Raw genomic sequence first — 20,681 nt, 5'->3', positions numbered from 1 at the left:
TTTGGCACCTCATGCCTTCAAGGCACCAAGGGATGGGTATATGAAAACTTGCTTTAGTCGAGCACGTCCCAAGAACAAATAATGCGTTGACCCACTCGAGATTTATGAGTCCAAGTACGGAAATCAGTAAAAGTTAGTGAACAGGTGCCAAAAATAATTTAAAAGGTTAATGGAATGTTGGCCTTTATCTCAAGGGGACTGGACTGCAAAAGGTATGAATCTCTGGTTTGACGCCATTTTGTTCAGTTCTGGACACCGCACCTCAGGAAAGACATATTGTCCTTGAAGGGGTGTAGCACAAATTCACCACAAATATACCGGAGCTAAAAGGATTACATTATGAGTACTGGTCGCATGAACTAGGCGTATATTCCCTTGAGTATAGGAGATTAAGGGTGACCTAATTGTGGTGTTTAAAATGATTAAAGGATTTGATAGAGTAGATAGAGAGAAACTATTTCCTCTCGTTGGCGAGTCCAGGACAAGGGGGCATATCCTTTAGATTAGAGCTAGGCAGCTTGAGGCTGTTGTCAGGAAGTATTTCTTCACACAAAGGGTAGTGAAAATCTGGAATTCCATCCTCGAAAAATCTGTTGAGGATGAGGGTCAATTGAAAATTTCAAAACTGAGATAGATAGATTTTTTTAGGCAATGGTATTAAGGGTGACGGAACCAACCCCGGTAGATGGAGTTAAAATACAGATCAGCCATGATCTAATGGAATGGTGGAACAGGCTCGAGGGGCTGAATGTCTACTCCTTTTCCGGTTCTGCTAAATACTCCAGGCGATAGGTTTTAAAAATAACAATCAATTGAGAAACAAAACGGTAAAGTCAGAAAAATTGGGAAATATTTTTTCAAAAAGAAGAGATAAAGGGAAAGAGATAATTTAATACAGAAAGAAAAAGAAAGGGAAGCAAGCAAGCATTAAAAGAATGGAATGCAGCATCAATGCAGAAATAAATTGAGTAAAATTCCCAAGGGGAGAAGAGAGTGGGAGATATGAGAAGAGAGACAGTTAGGAGCAGGTACAGTGGGAGCAACAGAAGGCTCCTCTTACTCAGAATTAAGGCCGATCACGTTGAAAATGTACTGGAAGTTCTCCAGATCTGGTTTATTCCCAATGGACCTCAATAAGCACTGTGGGCGGGTACCGAGAGTCGGCGGGTAGGTCAGGTGAATGCAGGGCTGGATTGAAACATGGTTGGAGAAGACTGCGAAATGGGCCTTGGTCCCCAGGCAATCATTCCACCTCTGGGGCTTGACATAAAAACACAGAGTTAAATGTGTCATTGATATGATGGGACATTGGTTAGCGATAGTGGCTTCTTAACCGAAGGGACTTGGGTTTAAACACAACTTAGACAGGACGGATGAAAAATACCTGTCAGGAAAATTTTAAAAGGGCGTGATAGTGAAAACGGAGCGTTGTGGAGGAGTCTTTGGAAGAAGGAACTCAGCAAAGTTCAAATTAGTCCCATTTATCATTTCAGATTTATTAGCAATTTCACAGAGAACAATTTACAGGGAAGTTTTCAAAAAGTTAACACAAAGTGCATATCACAACTGAGCGTCACATTGAGAACAGAGTACAACCTGTCTGAACTACCAGCTATCTGTACAACTGGAACAGAGACCAGAGAGGGAAAAGAGGGGCTCAACATGAAGGGAACAAACGATCGTGAATAAGCAATAAGAAAAGTTACTTATTTACAAATGAAGTATTCAAACAAAGGTAAACCTCTAAGACACATTAACATTATAGCCATGATTATCTAACATATTAATAAACATTTTAAAGAGAAAGACAGAAATCCCCTCTGTGTTTTTCACAGCAAAAAATTGACATCCAATAACTGAAGATGTTTTAATTTGAGAATCGCCAAGAGGGTATATTTTATTTCAATAATAGAGAGATGTTCATAAAACAGATTAGGAAAATCCACAGCGTCCGAAATTCAACCGATCACTTCACCTGTAAAAGAGGAATAAAAGAATGATGCAGATATTTAGTGGTCTGGGGATTTATGTCAGTATTTTTTTTTCAATGAAACTTCTGGAGATTTGTCCATCCGCTTCAGTCAGATCGAAATGTCAGAGGATTGAATCTTCTCACCTTTACTAGAGTGACGGCAGCGCTGTAGAAAATGCTCAGGAAGAACAGGATGATGAATGTGGAAGCGGTTGTCCAGATGTTGTCGTTCTCTTCCTCATAGTCTTCAATCCAGATGTGGTCTGAGGAATCTACAGGGGACGGGGAGAAGGAAATATATTCAGATTGTTTGTTAGACCAGGATATCATTCTTATTATTATTAGCAGTAGTATTTTAAATTATCTTTTCTTTTCCATAAGGTATTATTCTGCTCTCTAATGTAATTTTCAATATCTCTCTTGTGTTAAGTTTATAACTCTAAGGAATTTATCTCTGTTCCTAACTCCACAGCCATCTTCCCTTATGATCCTCATACTTTCGATGTTGGTAAAAATGATGCTTCTTTCTTAAATGTCACATGCCAATTTCTTTTGGATCAATTTCATACGATCCATCATTCGGAAATATTACGGTAAAGTAACGAGCGGGCTGACCTGATTGGTGTCGGTTATTTTAACTATAGGATTAGATAACTCCTGTTTTGGAGACAGCCAAGAATGCTGGGTCAGAAATCGGAGTTGAGTGGCAATCTTGTTCATTTATTTATGATGAAAATACTTTGAACATCAGCAACTTGTATCAGTTTCTAACTGAGAACAATGCTTCAGTGTATGGACAGTACAGAACAGAGACATATAAAATGTTATGGTATCAGGAATTATTTATTCAGGTTACTTTTTCGAGACTGTGTCCATTCAAGTATCACAGTTGATTTCGATATTCGCCTGTAGCCTGAAGTTTTGATTTGTCCCCTACCGTATCTACGAATGTGTTTATGGCCACCTCTTGATTTGGTTTAGTTTTTGTTTGTGAGTCCCAATGTGTGTGTCTGTGTGTGTGTGATGTGTATGTGTGTGTGTGTGTGTGTGCTTGTGTGTATGTTTATTTGCGTGTTCGTGTGTCCATGTGTGTTTTAGTGTGATTATTTATCTGTGTGAGCGCATTTTTACTTTTGCTCTAAGTTTCACAGAGCAGCAATAACCGAGTCTGATCTTGACAGTGCTTATCACAGAGACGATTCTACCGCGCTCTGTGTCTAAATGTGTTCTGTGTGAGATGCAATGTGACATCAGCCGATGGAATCAACAATTCATTTGATTGGCCTCAAAATCATCAGCAACACAACCGTGTAAAAACCGGGCGATGATTCCATCAACGGTTCAGATGTTGGACTATTAAAATTCAATCTATTAGTTTACGATTGACACGGACAAGTTTGCCCTAAACATGATTGAAAGGCATTAAATTGAATAAATTCCAATTTTGGAATATAATTCTCATGTGGCAAACTAAGAATCTATGGACAGTTGGTTCGAAGCTGAACTGAGCCGATATAATAGAGAATTCTTGAATTGCCCTCTCTCTGTCGGGGGAGTGGGACGTACAGTGGGGCAACAATTGCCCTTTCAAGTTTCTCTGGTGGAGAGTGGGAGGTGTGCAGTGTGTTAATATTTGCCCTTTCACCTCTCTCCTGCGAGGGAGTGGGAGGTGCAGTTGGTTAATAATTGCCCTTTCACTTCTCACTGTCCGGGCAGTGGTGACACAGTGGGTTAACAATTGTCCTTTCACATTTATCTGGTGGAGTAGAGGAAGGTACAGTGGATTAATAATTGCCCTTTCATCTTTCTCCGGTGGGGGAGTGGGGGGTGTACAGTGCATTAACAATTGCCCTTTCACCTCTCACTGGTGGGGCAGTGTGGATAACAGTGGGTTGATAATTACCCTTTCACCTTTCTCTGCTGAGTTAGTGGTGGATACAGCGGGTTAACAATTGCACTTTTACCTCTCTCTGAGGGTGCAGTGGATTAACGATTGCCATTTGACCTCCCACTTGTGGGCGTACATCTGCTTAACAATTGCACATTCAGTTCCCTCAGGAGGGGGAGTCGGGGGTACATTTTGATAACAATTGTCCTGCCCCTTCCCTAGTTGGGGGTGGGGGGTGCGTCTGCGTTATGATGGGTTAAGTTCACCATTCTCTGGTGGGGGAGTCGGTGGTACAGTGAGTTAACAATTGCCCTTTAACCTATAACTGGTGAGGGCGTGTTAAATATCGCCCTTTCCCATCTAGTGGGGAATGGGGTGCACATTGGTTTAACAATTATATTTTCACTTCACTCTAGTGGGGGAATAGGTGGTACATTGGAATAACAATTGCCCCGGCCCCTCTCTCTGTTGGCGGGATATTGTGCGTTATCAATTGCATTTTCACCTCTCTCTGGTGGGGTAGTAGCGGGTACAGTGAGTTAACAATTCCCCATTCACTTCTCTGTCGTGGGGGGTACATTGGGTTGACAATTGCCCTTTAGCTTCTCTTTGGTGGGTGGGATAGTGAGTTACCAATTGCCCTTTCACCTTTCTCTGGTGGGGGAGTAGGGGGTACAGTGCGTTAACAATTGCCCTTTCAACACTCTCTGTTGAGGGAGTGGGAGGCGGGGTACATTCTGTTAACTATTGCCCTTTCACATTCTCTCTGGAGAGAGGATGCAGTGGGTTAACAATTGCCTTTTCATCTCTTTGGTCCGAGTTCAATGCCGCACAGAATTCTGTTCTACCTGCCGGTTCAATGGTCTTAAAATGAAATCAGTTCGTGTGTGGCCCTCACTTCAGTTCCCAATGGGTTGGATTCTGTGAAAGTAAAACTGACCAGAATTCTGAAGGGTTGGACAAGACAAAAAACAGGAACACGAATATCTAAATGTGTAGCGCTTGTTTTTCGGAAATGGGAACTTCTTAGTGCCCCGGAACAGGGAAGAAAGTTACTGAAGTTAACTGGGGAATCCCTGTAATAAAAGAGCTTCACTGTGATTCTAGCCCGTGGTATATCTGAGCTGTGAGCACGGCCTTTTTAAGCCGTGGGCCCGAAATCGGCAAATATCCTATTTCACGTAAAAAGCCCTCCCTTTGGCAAAATTGGGAAACAAAATTAATTGAGCGGAAGTGTCTTTAATTGACGATTGGAAGAAAAGGCCTTTATTGGTTTTGATTTAAGAACTGAAATGCAACCGAGAGCTTCTCATTGACAAGAATTTACGGTGTCCATCAGCACAAGTGAAATGTTCACAAAACTAGGTTTACCGCTCGATTTATTAACTGTTCTGTTCATGATCTTCAAAGGGATCGCTTCATGTCCCACCACACAAGAGTAAGAAGTACCGCTGGTCCACTCCTCCGCCGACACGAATAACAGGCTGTACATGAAGAAGGAGCTGCTGCCGTTCTCCGCCATCACCTCGGTGTTCTTGTACTTGCTGGAATTCACCGGCTCTTCATTGACGGTCCATTTGACGAAGATTTCTCGGGGGGAGAAACCCCTCACTAAGCAGGTGAGCGTCACAAACCTCTGAGCGGAGACTTCTGCCACGGGCAGGAGGACAGACACGGACGGTTCCCTGGGATTTTCAGCTGCAGAACAATGACAATCAATGTCAATAAACTGGAGAGTTCCAGAGACAATGAAACCTGTGGTTGGATGTTAGAGAAATATGCTTGGCTATCTTACATTGGAGGCCTACAGTTTTGGACTTCCCCCCAAGTGGGAATATTTTCTCTCCGTCTAGCCTATCAAACCTTTTCATTATCTAAATGACCTCCATCAGGTTACTCCACAGGCTGCTCTTTTCCAGAGAAAGGAGTCCCAGCTTCTTTAATCTTTCCTGGTATGGCCTCTGAGTTCTGATATCTTCCTTGGGTATCTTTTTTCACCTTCTCCAACGCCTCTATGTCCTTTTTATAACATGGAGATCACAAGTGTGGTCTATCCAAGGCTCTACACAAGTTTAACATAACCTTTCTGCTTTTCGATTCCATCCATCAATAAATCAGCCGCACTGTTTGGTTTTCCTTTTTTTGGGCCATATTAACCTGCGTGGCCAGTTATAGTGATTTGTGTACCCCCAGATCCCTCTGCACCTCTACCCAATTTAGACTCTTATTATCCAAGCAATATGTGGCCTCCTTATCCTTCCTAACAAAATGCATCACCTCACATTTATCTATATTGAAATTCATTTGCCAATTCCACGGGCATTCTGGAAATTTATTTTTGTCTTCTTACATTTTAACGCTTTCTTCCTTTGCATTAACTCGCCAATTTCTTCTGATCCGCAAATTTTGAAATTGTACTTCCGATTCCCGACTCCAAATCATTGATGTAAATTGTGAACAACAGTGGTCCCAGCACCAGTTGTCTCTGTGGAACAACACTTCCCACATTTTGCCAGTCTTAGTAGCTAGCCATAAACACCACTCTCTGTTTCCTGTTTTGTTGCCAACATACTATCCATTCTGCTACCTGTGCACTTACTCCATATGCTCTGACCTTAGCCACGAATCTACAAAGTGGCACATTATCGACGGCCTGTGGAAAATCCAAATATATTACATCTACTGCTTTAGATTAGCCCATTAAAAGACTTAGGCAGAACGAATTGGTTCTTGCACAATCTTTGGCAATTGTCACAACGTCTCACTTATTTCTACAGTCTCACCGCTCACCTTTTTTCTTGCAGATGAAATCTCTTACAGGAGTCGGCAGATCCTGGTGACTCACCACGCAGTAGAACTTCTCCCCACTCAGCCAGTCTTGTGTCGAGATGTTTATTTTGCTGATCACGCTATCGGGATCCTTTCCGGGTTGGGTGGCAATCTCTGATTTCAAAGGCAGCTTTTCTCGAGTCCAGGTCACGTTGATTCCATAAGGAGCATCAGTTACGATGCAGGTTAATGTCACCGTCGCCTCCAGTAAGACCTGTTCTTGTGACGGTTGCGGAATAGTAATCACTGGACCACCACATGAGGAAGGATCTGTGAAACGGTAACGAAAGTCAAGCAAACCTTCTTCTTCACAATCAGGACACCAGTATTCAGGCCTCAATCTCTCAAGGAGAATAAATTAGCTTTGAGATATCAACCACTTCGCGTTACGTAAACACCATCGTTATTATAAGGACAACGAATTGGCAACGAGTTCGGGAGACTTAACATTTTCTGTTTATTTGCACCCAGAGACACCTGCAATGGGCTGTGAAGCAAATACCGGCGCAATAATTTGATTAAACTCGGGCGCAAGCGTGCTACGGATGGAATTACGATATGTCCAAAACCATTGTTCTTTTCTCCCGCCTATCGATCCTTGTGCCCCAACGCATCTCCGCTGACGACAATGGCTCTGTCTCCAGGCTCAGCAGCTGTACACGCAAATTGCGCTGGTTCAAAACGAGTGTCAAATTATATCCCGGATTTTAGGCGTAACTGGAAACTAAGTTAACTTTCTGGTTCCTTGTCGCGATTTTTGGGGCGATTATAATGAATTAGTCGCAGTCCCCCTCAGAGGAGAAGTGCAATGTCGGGAGAATGAAGTGCCAAAAAACATTTTATGGTGGACAATAGTTTGTAATGCCGTTTGTAATGCTGTTTATAATGGGGTCGTTTGCTAATAATGTCATAAGTGAGCATTTCTCATCTGTCATTCTGGAGAGAGAGAATCAGAAAGAGATATGACAGCAGGGCAGTAATCGGAACATAGGAACAGGAGAGCGTCACTCAGCCCCTCGAGACTTTACCGACATTAAATTAGATCACGGCTGATCTATCTTAACTCAATCTACCCGCCTTGTTTCTGTATCCCTTAATACCCCTACCTCACAAAAATCTATCAGTATCAGTTTTGAAATTTTCAATTCACACCAAGCCATAACAGCTTATTGGGGGAAGAGGGTTCAGATTTCCACTCCCCTTTGTGTGAAGAAGTCTTTCCTGACATCACCCCTGAACGGCCTAGCTCTAATTTTAAGGTTCTGCCCCCCTGTTCTGGACTCCACCACCAGAGGAAATAGTTTCTCTCTACCTGCTCAATTAAATCCTTTTATCATCTTAAACACCTCACTTACGTTACTCCTCAATCTTCTATACTCGAGGGAAATCAAGCCCAGTCTATGCGGAGCGTCCTCATAATTTAACCCTTTTAATCCCGGTATCATGCTTGTAAACTTTCCGATGCCAATATATCCTTCCTGAGGTGGGATGCCCAGAACTGAATGTCGTACCCGATATAGAATAGTTGCCCTTTTAAGCATGGGATCGCCGAATAGCTATCCAAAAACGGTTCCAGGCACCTTCTGCTGCTCCGAATACGATCAGTTAACTCAGGATAAACCTGAGACCAAGGACACCTCACACACTGGCTGACATCACAGCAGATGGAAACCTTCTTTGGCGAGGTCATGAAATCCGGAACCGTGAGGGACCCTGCGTTGGAAGGTTGTGGGTTCAAGTCTCACTCCAGTCACGTGAGCACAAAGTGCAAGGTCGCACTCCCAGTGGAGTGCTGAGAGGGCGCTGCACTGTTGGAGGTGATGTCTTTGGCGCGAGGCACCTGCCCTCTGAGTGGGACACAAAATATCCTATTTCGAAGGACAGCAGGGGAGTACTCCGCTGTGTCCTGGGCCAATATGTAACCCTCAAGCAACATACAATACACATTGTCTGGTTATTATCACGTTGCTGCTTATGAGATCTGGCTGTGTGAACATTGGCTTCTTCGTTTCCGACATTACAACAGTGCCTACCCTTCAAAAATTATTAATTGTCTGTAAAACACTTTGGGATGTACTGAGGATAAATGCAAGTGTTTCTTTCTCTTCTTTGATATTGGAAGGGAGTACGAACTGCATGCTTGAACATTAGAAATTGTTCTGTGTTGTGTACTAATTCCGATAAGATTCTTAACTTTTATTGAAATCGGCGCTCACAATGATCTGGATCTTCCGAGAGTTGAAGCTCTTACCTGGTCTGGTGATGTTTCGGCTTTGGATGAACTCTCGATGAGAGACCTGACAAGTATATGTGAAGCCGTTGTACCATTCCCCGGCGGGGACTGTCAGCCGACTGGTCGCCGTGAAGTTCCCGTTCACTTCACAGGCAGGAGAGGTGACGAACCCCGAATCCATGGGTTGTCCATTCTTCAGCCAATTCACGGTTATTGAATTTGGACGGAATTCGACGATTGAACACACGATAGTTGCAGCTCTGCTGCTTGTGATTTCTTCACTGGAACTCACCGTGAGGATTAGAGTTGGATGATGTACCACAGGATCTTCAAGGGAACATATTTTATTAGGATTTTCTGTTACAACCGGAACAATTAACAACTGCAAAGTTTTTTTTAAATATATAATTAAATAGAATCTACCACACAGAAACAGGCCATTCGTCCCAACTGGTCTATGCCGGTGTTTATGATCCACACGATCCTCCCAACCTACTTTATCTATGCCTTTCTCCTTCCAGTATTATCTAGCTTTCCCTTCAATGCATCTATGCAATTCGCCTCAACTATTCCATGTGGTAGCGAGTTGCACATTCTAACCATGTCTGGGCAATGGCGTTTCTCTTCAATGCCCTATTGGAATAATTTGTTACTATCTTCTATTTATGACCCCTTCTGTTGGATTCCCCCACAAGCAGAAATATTTTCCCTACAACTCCCTTTCAAACCCCTTCATCATTTTGAAGATCTTCATTATGTCACCTCTTAGCCTTTTCTTTTCTAAAAAAGGAGCCCCAGCCTGCTCAATCTTTCTTGAAAGTTGTAACTTCTCAGTTCTGGTATCATACACATGCATCTTTTCTGCACCGTCTTCAGTGCCTCTATATTCTTTTTGTATTATGGAGACCAGAATTGTGAACACGACTCGAATTATGATATGGAGACCAAAAATGTACACAGTACACCAAGAGTGGTCTAACCGAGGTTCTATACAAGTTCAACGTAATCTCTCCGCTTTTCGCAGATATTTAACAATTTTTCACCTGTAGCCCAAAACACTAACCTGGCATTTCCTTGCTCCAGTGCGACTCGCCACGTCGAACCTCGCAGTAGATTTTGCTGCTCCCCACCTCTGACTTGGGGATCGTTAACTGGCTGCTCAGGGTGTAGGTTCCCTTCTTGTTCAGCACTGACGGGTAGGTCTTGAATCCAGTGGCGATCGGTTGGTCTTCTTTCCTCCAGGAGAGGTTGGTGATTTCGGGGGTGTAGTCCATCGCCAAACAGCCGTAGGCCACGGAGCCGTCAGTGTTGAGTTGTTCACAGGAGACCAGTCCGTAGAGTTTAGGGGGAGACGGTGTCACTGGGAAAGAATGGCCAATTGAACAAGTTAGACTCTGTAACCCGTGACTACAAAATAATCACAGAACTCGAAATATGACTGCAGGGTAAATTATTTCCATCATTTGCTGATCAGCTCCTATCAATACCCTGCTTAGGAACACAACTTTCTTTCCCCGACCCCTATCACATTACAAAAGTAATCACCTTTTCACACTACCTCAAAAAATACCTTTTATTGGATCTAAAGATGGAAGTTGATCAGTTTTGCTGGTGTTGTAGCCAACATTTCTTTCTCAAGCAACACCACTTGGAGAAAAAAAGTTGATTTGCTCATTTATCTGATTGAAGTTTTTGGAAATTTGCTCTGAAAATTGACTGCTGCATTTCCCTACAAACCAACAATGACGACACTTGAAAATTAATTCATTCGCAGTGAAACCGCTTTGGGCTCGGTTCGACGCTGCTATTTAATAACATGGAAAATCTTTTATATTTTACTCCAGCATTTTGCACAATCCTTTCAATTTAATGACTAAATATAACTTGCGTTTTATTGCAAAGAAGTTCCAGAATGATCGGTGTATAACTGGGCTAGAACAATTCATTCAGACCATCTGCGACTCTGAATTCCATCCAGTTTCATCCGAGGGCAGAGATTAATCGCAATGGTCCGAGCTGAATTCCACGGGGTAAGTGACAGGGTATAAATTCACCACAATGCCCAGTACCCTGTCATTCATTGGCGGCAGTTCTTCGAGTCTTATCGCAGATGTGAATTGAACTGATCTATTTAACTATCTGCACCTATCTGTCAATCTAGAATACCTTGTTATATTTTGGGTGAATAAATCCCGCCTCCCCTCCGTACCGTCCCTTTTTTTACTCCTGAGTATCCGATCTGCATTTTCTTATCCCTGATATTTATACCTTTCACATCAGTGGTCAATTCCCAGGATCAGTTTTTTTTATTCCCTTTACAATATTGGAAAGGTGAAGTGAATCATCTGGAAGTCTCCTCGATCCAAAGAAATGAAGCACAACTCGCTGAATCTTTCCTCATATCTGCAGCTGGTATATCTAGAACCATACCCAGGCAGCCTCTCTTTCGTTTCATCGATAACACCAGCTCACCCATGATTTGGAGAAACACATCGCAAGGCAGCGTACTCCAGGACGGGTGTGAGTAGGGTCTTACACAGAATATTAAAAACTCTTTTGGGTTTCCAATCCCTTTCCCACCCTCTATCCGCGCCCCCCGCCGCCCCCCCCCCCACTTCTGTCCCCCTCCCTCTCCCTATCCCTGCACTTAATTCCCTTCCATTCCCTTGCAAACACGCACAGGTCTCAGTTTCTCAGTGTTTAAAGTGTTGCTGTCACCACGCTACAACGTGTCAATCGGGAAAGGCCTGGGTTTAACATGGGTGAGTTTAGACCCGGATTGGTCTCAGTTCAATCCCCAAGGAATAGATTAATTCCCAAGGAGATATTGCAGGCACGGAACCCCATAGGAAAATACCTGGACCGCTAATGACACCGGGTTTAAAAGGTTTAAATTATGAGGACATGTTGCATAGACTAGACTTGTAATCCCATGAACATGGAAGATTAAGGGCTGGCCTAATTGCTTAAAATGATTAAAGTGGGTTGATAAGTTAGTTAGAGATAAACTATTTCATCTGATGATGGAGTCCAGAATAAGAGGCATAACCTTAAAATTAGAGCTAGAACTTTCGGGTTGATGCCAGGAAGCACTTCTTCATTCAAAGGTTAGTGGAAATCTGGAATTCACCCCCCCCCCCCAAACTCCCCCGCCCATCCAAAAAAATGTTGTTGATGTTGGGGGTTAATTGACAATTTCAAAACTGTGATTGATGGGCCAGGGTATTAAGGATGACGGAATCAAAGCGCGTAGATGGAGTTAAGATGCAGATGAGCTGTGATCGAAGTGAACGGCGGAACAGGCTCCAGGAGCTGAATGGCCTCCTCCTGTTCCTGTGTTCTGATGTCCCTATGTCTTGTCTATAATCTGCTATCCGAGAGCACTAAATGTTGACTGACTGGTGCCCGGGTCTGAGGCACCATCCTCCTGCACAGTTTAGCAGCGTGATGTTCACCAGTCCTTGTATCCGTGTGGTTCTGTGTTTACGGTCGCCCGGGTCACATCTCAAGAACTACAGATGGGTTAGAATAAAGTCTCTGAGAAAGCGAGACTCACAGGTGCAAAGGAGTCGTATCGTAAACATTGTCCCTCACTAACGACAAAAAAGGTTTACGTATCTTTTCAAGTCGACCGCTAGTCTCCGGTCAATAACTCAAGTCTTCTGCAGAAATAACCTATTTAGTAAAGGTTGTGGATTCAATTTCCACTCCAGACACTGGGGCACACAATCCAGGCCGAAACTCCGGCGCCGGTACTGAGGGAGTGCTGGACTGTCCGAGGTGCCGTCTACGGATGAGGTGTTAAACCGAGGCCGCGTCTGCCCTCTGAGATGGATGTAAAAGATTTCACGGCCACGATTGGAAGAAGAGCGGGAGAGTTCTCCCCGGTGTCCTGGCCAATATTTGTCCCTCAACCAACATCACCAAAACAGATTATCTGATCATTTATCAAATTGCTGTTTCCGGGAGCTTGCTATGTACAAAATGGCTGCCGCGTTTCCAATATGAAAACAGTGACAAAACTTCAAAAAGTACTTCGTTGGCTGTAAAGCGCTTTGTGACGTCCCGAGGTCGTTAAAGGCGCTGTTTAAATGCAAGTCTTTTTTCTGCACTTCACTTGTTGCACGTAATTTAATTAATTAGCACCTGAGCTTTACTAAAATTAAGTTCCACTACAATTAGTGTAAAGCAGCAAGATAATAATTCATTAAATTAGCAGAAACCTAATGAACTGAACAAATGGCAGAAAGGTAAACGATGTCAGACTGGTTTGTTAAATTCCGTCTCATTATCCCAGATTTGATTGGAAAATACTAGATAAGATTTCACGGTTGGGCGCGGGTATCTGTCAGTTACACGGCCTCAGCTGTCGAGTAGGCTCTTAACCAGCAGATCTGTTCAATTGAAAACCGGCAGCTTACAGTTTACAGATAGATTAATGAAATAAAATCCGCGTTTTGTTGAATTCAATAATAATTTTCACAATACTTTCGGCTTTCCGCCATTCCTTCCTTTCTGCCTGCAATCTCATTAATTGTGCAAATGTTTAGTCAGGCGTGTCTCACCGTTGCTAAATGAATCATATCTAAAGAACGCATTTTACTGACTTAATCACAATCTCACAGACAGATTAATCATTTAATAACCCGGGGGAACACTTATATTAAAAACCCGCAATTCATCGAATTAGTCGAATTTGATAGTAAATACAATCGGTGCAATCATCAATGTAAAACAGAAAGAGAACGGAATTAAAATCTGCAGTGACACTTTACCGGACTGAGAGAATAATGTGTTTATTAAATCAATGTTAGACATAATTCAAAACACGTTCCATTCTCTAAAATATTGATTCGACACGAATCCAGTCCCGTTATCTCGCAGTCCTGGAGGACGGAGTTATACTAGATACAATTTATATTACAATTGAAGGAAAATATTTACGCAGCTAGATGGGGAAAGATGAGGGGAATGAGATAGCTCGCTCAAAGAGCCGGCACATGCACGACGGGCGGAATGGTCTCCTCGTGAACTGTTACATACTATGATGATTGATACTAATCGATGTTATATTGTATTATAATAATCGTTGATTTAATCTAAAACCTGCTTCTCGCTGTAATCTTGGATTTTACATAAATTATATCAACATACGGTTTATTAAATATTAACAGACTGAACATCATAATCAGATATTAATAGTTATTCAACTGAAAAGAAAATAGGCGTTTAATTACTTTAAGATTTTCTCTGACCGATAATATTCCTGTTCTATAATTCCAATTTGTAATCTCTTGAGCTTCTTAAGCCCACTGACGTGAAATGAACTAATTTTCTCAACGTATAATTGAGGGGATTCAATCGGGAGTGGACTGTGTTAAATTTTTATCATTGTTTCCAAGGGGGCAGCCCGCATCTTATAGAGTTTAAATATGTCCCGAACACAATAAGATTCACTTCCCCTAACTCTACACACAACATTCGATGCTCTCGCAGACAAGCACTGATCTATAATAGTCAGAACTAGTTACAAGCTCTGTCCAACACTATCTACATCTAAATGTAACCAAGAATGAACTGTTAGTAAATTCCACACAATTTACTACCAAAGTAACCCACCTAAGCAATCTCAGTAAAAAAAAATCAAGAATAAGCACGAATAAGAGGTTAAATCACAGGGTAACTTCAGCTATGGAACATAAACTATCAATTGATCAAGCAGGATTAACACTGCACTCAAACTCAGAGAGAATCCTTCCTCTCCATAGAAACACTGAAATAATTCATTATCACAATAAAACGAGATGTAAGATAAAGGCACAAATATAGCACAGCCACTAATTCAACACATATTTCTTACCTGAAGTCACCGTCACCATGGTTCCTTGTCCCCAGTAGTCAAGGGCATCACAGTGTTACATTCCCTGGGCTGGGTCACACTGTAACGGGCTCTGTGTAGAATAGAACAATACACATATTATTTCAAATGTTCACCAGCACAGAGCAAAAGTAAACAATAGATTTTCATAATAATATTAATCCCCTTATGGATATATTTAGTTGTTTGAAAATTGCATTGGTCTTTATGAATTAATGGACGAACATTTCCACAGTACGGCAACGGATTAATTAATAATATGTGCCTTTTATTTGCTTGAATCCTGTTAGAGCTGGAGTTCCTTTTAACAATGAATCAAACTAAAATGCTTTACATACAGGGTTGGGTAAAACACACACAGCAATGAGCCAGAATCACTCTATTAGTGTTGTGGGGGGTTTTGTATTGACAGTTAATGCTGTGACCCCAGTTGTGTCACAGTGATACTCACCGTATCAAATACCCCTGCGGACCTATACCTTTGTTCGACAAATATAGAATTCCAAATTTGGGTTCATGATCTCTATTCATATTCATCAGTGATGATTCACTATGCTGTATCAGTAAGAACAAGTCATTATCTTTAAAACGGGCGTTAATGCAACTGTAGAGACTTTACACACAATATAAACCCGCCACTTCACGTGAGCTTTTTCCAGTCTTGTAAAACCACGTTATTTCTAATCAATAACTAAATGTGAGTTAATTGAATTTTGCTGCCAGTCATACTGCCGCTGATAGCCGGTTTCAGCAGCTTGCCCGTCTGGGGTTTTTGTACGAGGAGTTCGCTCTGTCCAGCACCGTGACCCACTGTAGTCACAGTGACACATCCCCGTACATATACTGCACACACTCTCTGTTCAACGCTGTCTCTCAACATTCCCTTTGAAATAAACATTTCCTCCTGATCTGGATAAGAATTGAACCAAGACTTTTCGCCAAGCGACACACACGGAACAGAATTCTACTCGGCACCGTGCCAGGGTTAAACTATATTGGTTCCAGCCGGGTCTCCAATTTCTGACACAGCCAACAGAAAACTTAAGCCTTAGCAAGCGTTTTCCTCAGTACATCAGTTAGTATATCAGATTTTACCATTGATTTTCAGTGTATTCGTTTTCTAAGAAGCGGCTTGCGGTCTGGTGCTGAACACTGCCGTTAATATTGCATTTGATACAATTACTGACCGTCAAGCTATGATGGATCTTGTTAGATGTCTCCTCCATCTGTTCTTGAACGGGTCCAGGTCTGTTTCCTCTTACTGTGGTCTCCTGCACAGTAATAGAAGGCGGTGTCTTCGGTCTTCAGGTTCTTCATGTCCAAAGCGAAGATGTTGCTTGAAGTGTCTTTGGACGCAGTAAATCGACTCTGAATCCCTGGGGCGTAAGCATTGTTTGATGAACTGTAGTATCTAACCAGCCACTCCAGCCCCTGCCCGGGAACCTGTCGGACCCAGAACATGTGGTAGGTGCCAAGATTGAACCCGCTGGTTTTACAGGTCAGTTTCAGGGACCCTCCGGGACTACTGGTCTCTGCCTCAGGCTGAGTCAACACGACGTCCGACTGGACACCTGTAAAAAAAATCAGAAACCCCGAGGATTAATTCTGATGAAATGCTTCCTGACCCTGTAACATTCCAGTGACAGACTAAAACAAAGACAGTAACAGTGAGAGACTTGGACAATAAAAACTACTCACGGGCTAAGAAAGCCAGCAACAGACTGAGAGAAATCGCCGACCTCATCATTGGAGGCATTTGGGGGAAATGGTTCTGGCGAGAACTCACTGAGCAAAACGGCTCCCGGACTGTTGTATTGCGGTCCCGGTGACCGGAATTTAAATACCCGGTAGAAGGGGGCGAGGTTACAGGCGCCGCCCACTAATTCCCTGATACAGGCGGCGCCTGAATCCACATCACACAAACAGAATGCGCTCATATTTTTACGTTAGTTTTTTGTTAAAGGTAGATTGTTTATCTATATACAGGGATGGTTAATTGGCAGTATAGTTTCAATGCAATGGTTCCTTGGTAATAAATGGTAATACTGCAGTTCAGAATGTTTGAGTCATAATTAATTACATTGTGGACCATCAATAAAAGCCTTTTATTGATGTGAGTCTCTAAGAATCAAGATGGGTAACATGATTCTGTTTATAGCGTGGGCGGCTATAGCTACACGATTTGGATCAGGAGATGTATGGAAACCTCTAACGTTTTACAAGTATCTACACTTACATTCCTCTAACTGCCCCTTGAGTCTGTGATCCTAAGACAGCCTTTGAAAATTAGGTGTAAAATAAATCAGCTTGCCCGATAATTAATGAGTGAGTCGACAGAGACACATAAGAATGTGCGGCCCGCCCGCGTCTGATCAGCTTTTGAAAAAGAGAACCGATAACGTGATCAGCAAACCTATTTCCCCGGCATCCAAATCCTTGCATCGAACTTTAATAGCGACAGGCTGGTATCAGGGACACACTATATCAGGACTTAGCGGTAGGCTACAGAATATCACAAAAATAAATGTTTTATCTGCCCCTGAAACAGATTGCAAACTAAGCATTTCTCCACGGATTGGTAGCTGGGCTATCAGAAGGCTTGTTAAGGAATCCAAATCAGTACAAATTGAACTTTACAGTACGCCGGGACTGATCAGTAATGAGAGGGTCCTTAGTTTAAAAGAGGCACATAAGTCTGTGAGAATATTTAAGGAAGTGCAGCGGGTTCAAGGCCATTCCGCCTATTTTTTATTTACTTTGCAATTCCCACTCATGTCCTTACAGTGTGGGTATGGGGTCATTAAAATATATCCCTAGCGTTTCATTCATTACTGAACATGTGGCCGGAATAATCTAGAGTTATCTGTATTTGGTAATAATTTAAATTAAATAGCATATGGAGCAAATTATTATTTTCTGATCCTACATTCTGATGTAGTGAGCATGACATTTACCGAAAATTATTCTTCAGAAGTTATACTATATAACATGTTTGTTTCTTTTAAGGGCGCTACTGAAAAATTTAATGTTCAAATACTTAAAATCCCATCTTGTTTGCCATTCACATTCAAGTCAATCTGCCCCACACATTATTTGGCAGCAACCCAGCCCACTGCCGTCAGGGAGGCTCGAACACCCAATGCCATTTACAGGAAACATCTGGGGTTTCTGTGCAGTAAATCAAAGATCTGTTTCCTGACTACTGACCGCTTGGCTGAAAGCCAACTTCAAACCCTTAACATTGTGAGTGAGGCCTGTTTATGTACAGATCTACCCAGCAACAGTACTGAAGTTAATTTTATTTTTTTTAGTTGCGTTACTGTGTGCAACCGTATCCATGTCTCAATTAAGCACAGATTTCCAGGAGTCAGACACCCTAACAGTAGCACCAGCAAGCTGAAGGATCGGTCAAGCACATCACAAACTTTTAATTGTAAAGTAAATACAATAAAGAGCAACAGAACCATAGTTTGAGTTCGGATTTCAACAGACAGAAAGGCTGACAGATGATCGATCGATAGTTGGCTGGATAGAGAGATAGATAGATAGATAGATAGAGAGAAGACCTCAGAGAGAGGATATATCCTGAAATGCATAAACATGCATGTTTGCGTGAATTGATGAATGGATGTAAGAATGCATGGATAGTTGGATTTCTGAATAATTTTGTTAATGGACCGATGAACGGATGAATGGATGAATGGATGGAATGACGAACGGATGGGTGGGCAGATAGATGGGCCAGAGAGATTCTGTTCGACGTTTGTGTTGGTCTACTTCCTAAGGTGAAGCAACCCCTTTACTGCATTTGTATCAGTATGGCACCTCCAGTTCTTTTTGATTTTCTGAATCAGGTAAATCCCTACGGTAGTGATAAACAAAGAGCTTAACTTCACTAAGAATATAATAGCATAAGAACATAAGAAATAGGAGCAGGAGTTGGCCATACGGCCCCTCGAGCCTGCTGCACCATTCAATCAGATCATGGCTGATCTTCGACCTCAACTCCACTTTCCCACCAGATCCACATATCCCTTGATTCACCTAGAGTCCATAAATCTACCTATCTCTGCCTTGAATATACTCAACAACTCAGCATCCACAGCCCTCTGTGGTAAACAATTCCAAAGAATCACAACTCTCTGAGTGAAGAAATTCCTCCTCATCTAAGTATTAAATGACCAACCCCTTATCCTGAGACTGTGCCCGTTAGTTCTAGACTCTCCAGCCAAGGGAAACAACCTCTCAGCATCTACCCTGTCAAGACCCTTCAGAATCTTATTTGTTTCAATGAGATCACCTCTCATTCTTCTAAACTCCATAGAATATAGGCCCATTCTACTCAAGCTCTCCTCATAGGACAACTCTCTCATCCCAGGAATTAATCCAGTGAACCTTCGTTGCACCGCTCCTAAGTCAAGAATAAGGCAAGATAACGCAAGAGAATCCTGAAGGTTTCCATGTGGTACTGATAATCGTTCTTCGGTGATGGTGATTCTTCATTTCAAAGATATATAGCGAGGACATGACGGAGTGGAGAAGAGACAAATGTTTGCTTTTGCACATGTAGTCCGTCAATGTACAAGAAGTAAATCAAAGTTTCCTCACCCGAATTGCTTCAATCACAGTGGAAACATAGCAGATCATTGGACACCTAATTTTTCCAAATCCCTGCCTTAATACTTGCTCCTCTGGAAGATGCGTGCAGTTAAACCGGATCTGAACACCACGGATAAAAGGAGCATAAACAGTGACTTTCTTTACTGCCAAATATTAATTGAAAGCCATTGTCACAGCGAAACATATCCCGTTAGTATTGCACATTGTGGTTGCAAATTCAAATATCCATAACTCGTTTAACCACACTCCCCCGAGCCTTCCCATTCAGTCAATTCATACACTGATTGAAATGTTCACGAGTTGGGCGGGTAAGGTCAGCACATCAGTTAGATGTGCTCAGGTAGATGTTATAGCGTCAGCGTCATGGAGACATATGGTTAGAGTGGACATGTGCTGAGTCGGTGAAGGTGCCGCATATGATGAACTGCGATCACAGTTTTGGTCAACATTATCGAGTCAGTGTTCCATGATATCAGGTTAATATAGAACCCTACTTCTCAAAAGTTGGTAGTTTCTGTGTGTGACTTGTTGAGGGTCAGTGTGACATTTTATAATTTCACAGAAAACAGGTATAGGTACAACATGATTGCAATAAGATGCCAATGTGGGAATTGTTGCAAGTTACTGTATCGCATCTGATTTTGCTCCAACTGTCTGCCCTCATATTCAAATGTTTTTTTAATGTCATTTTGTTCTTCTTCAAGTAGGGGATGGGAGGGGGTTAGACGCCGGCTTGAATGAGATGGCAAAGGAATTGAAGAAGAGCATATTTAAAGACTTTATACCAATATTGAACACCATGAATTCGGGTGTGAAGCATGCTTGAATGATGAAAAATGCTGTGATTGGTTGCAGCTATAGTGAAGCAAGCAGAACGGTCTCTGATGTGGACGATGGACAGCCAGCAGACTGAAATTATTCTATTGATTGACTCCGACGACAGATGCAATGAAGTCAGCTCTAAAGGAGCTCTACACATATATATTTGGTCACAGGTGCAAATTGGGGAGTCTATGATCGCAATATAACTATAACATGAATAATTTGATGCCATGTGTTGAAAGCTCTGATCAACTTGGATCAATTCATAGAGTCCGAGAATGATCCACACAGAAGGAAGCCCTTCAGCTCAAGGTGCCTGTGCCGGCTCTTTGAAAGACCTGTCCAATTGTTCCTGCTCCACTGCTCTTTCCCCACAGCGTTGCATTTTTCCCTTTCAAGTATTTATCCCATTCTCTTCTGAAAGTTATTTCTGAATATG

The 20,681-nt window shown here is 42.3% G+C and overlaps 1 gene segment (V, D, J or C); it reads right to left on the bottom strand.

Moving 5' to 3' along the window:
• Positions 1 to 5,098: 5,098 nt before the first annotated feature.
• Positions 5,099 to 16,599, bottom strand: LOC137308049 (Ig heavy chain C region-like). The segment is given in 7 exon segments: positions 5,099 to 5,558; positions 6,651 to 6,959; positions 8,941 to 9,249; positions 9,986 to 10,282; positions 14,783 to 14,821; positions 16,060 to 16,371; positions 16,499 to 16,599. Coding segments are annotated over 7 exon segments (1,713 nt in total).
• Between the last annotated feature and the right edge of the window lie 4,082 nt (positions 16,600 to 20,681).

The sequence above is a fragment of the Heptranchias perlo genome, unplaced genomic scaffold (genome assembly GCF_035084215.1).
Source record: "Heptranchias perlo isolate sHepPer1 unplaced genomic scaffold, sHepPer1.hap1 HAP1_SCAFFOLD_118, whole genome shotgun sequence".
In the NCBI taxonomy this organism is placed as follows: Eukaryota; Metazoa; Chordata; class Chondrichthyes; order Hexanchiformes; family Hexanchidae; genus Heptranchias; species Heptranchias perlo.
The sequence above is the reverse complement of the archived record's forward strand: the minus strand, read 5'-3'. Positions and strand labels throughout refer to the sequence as shown.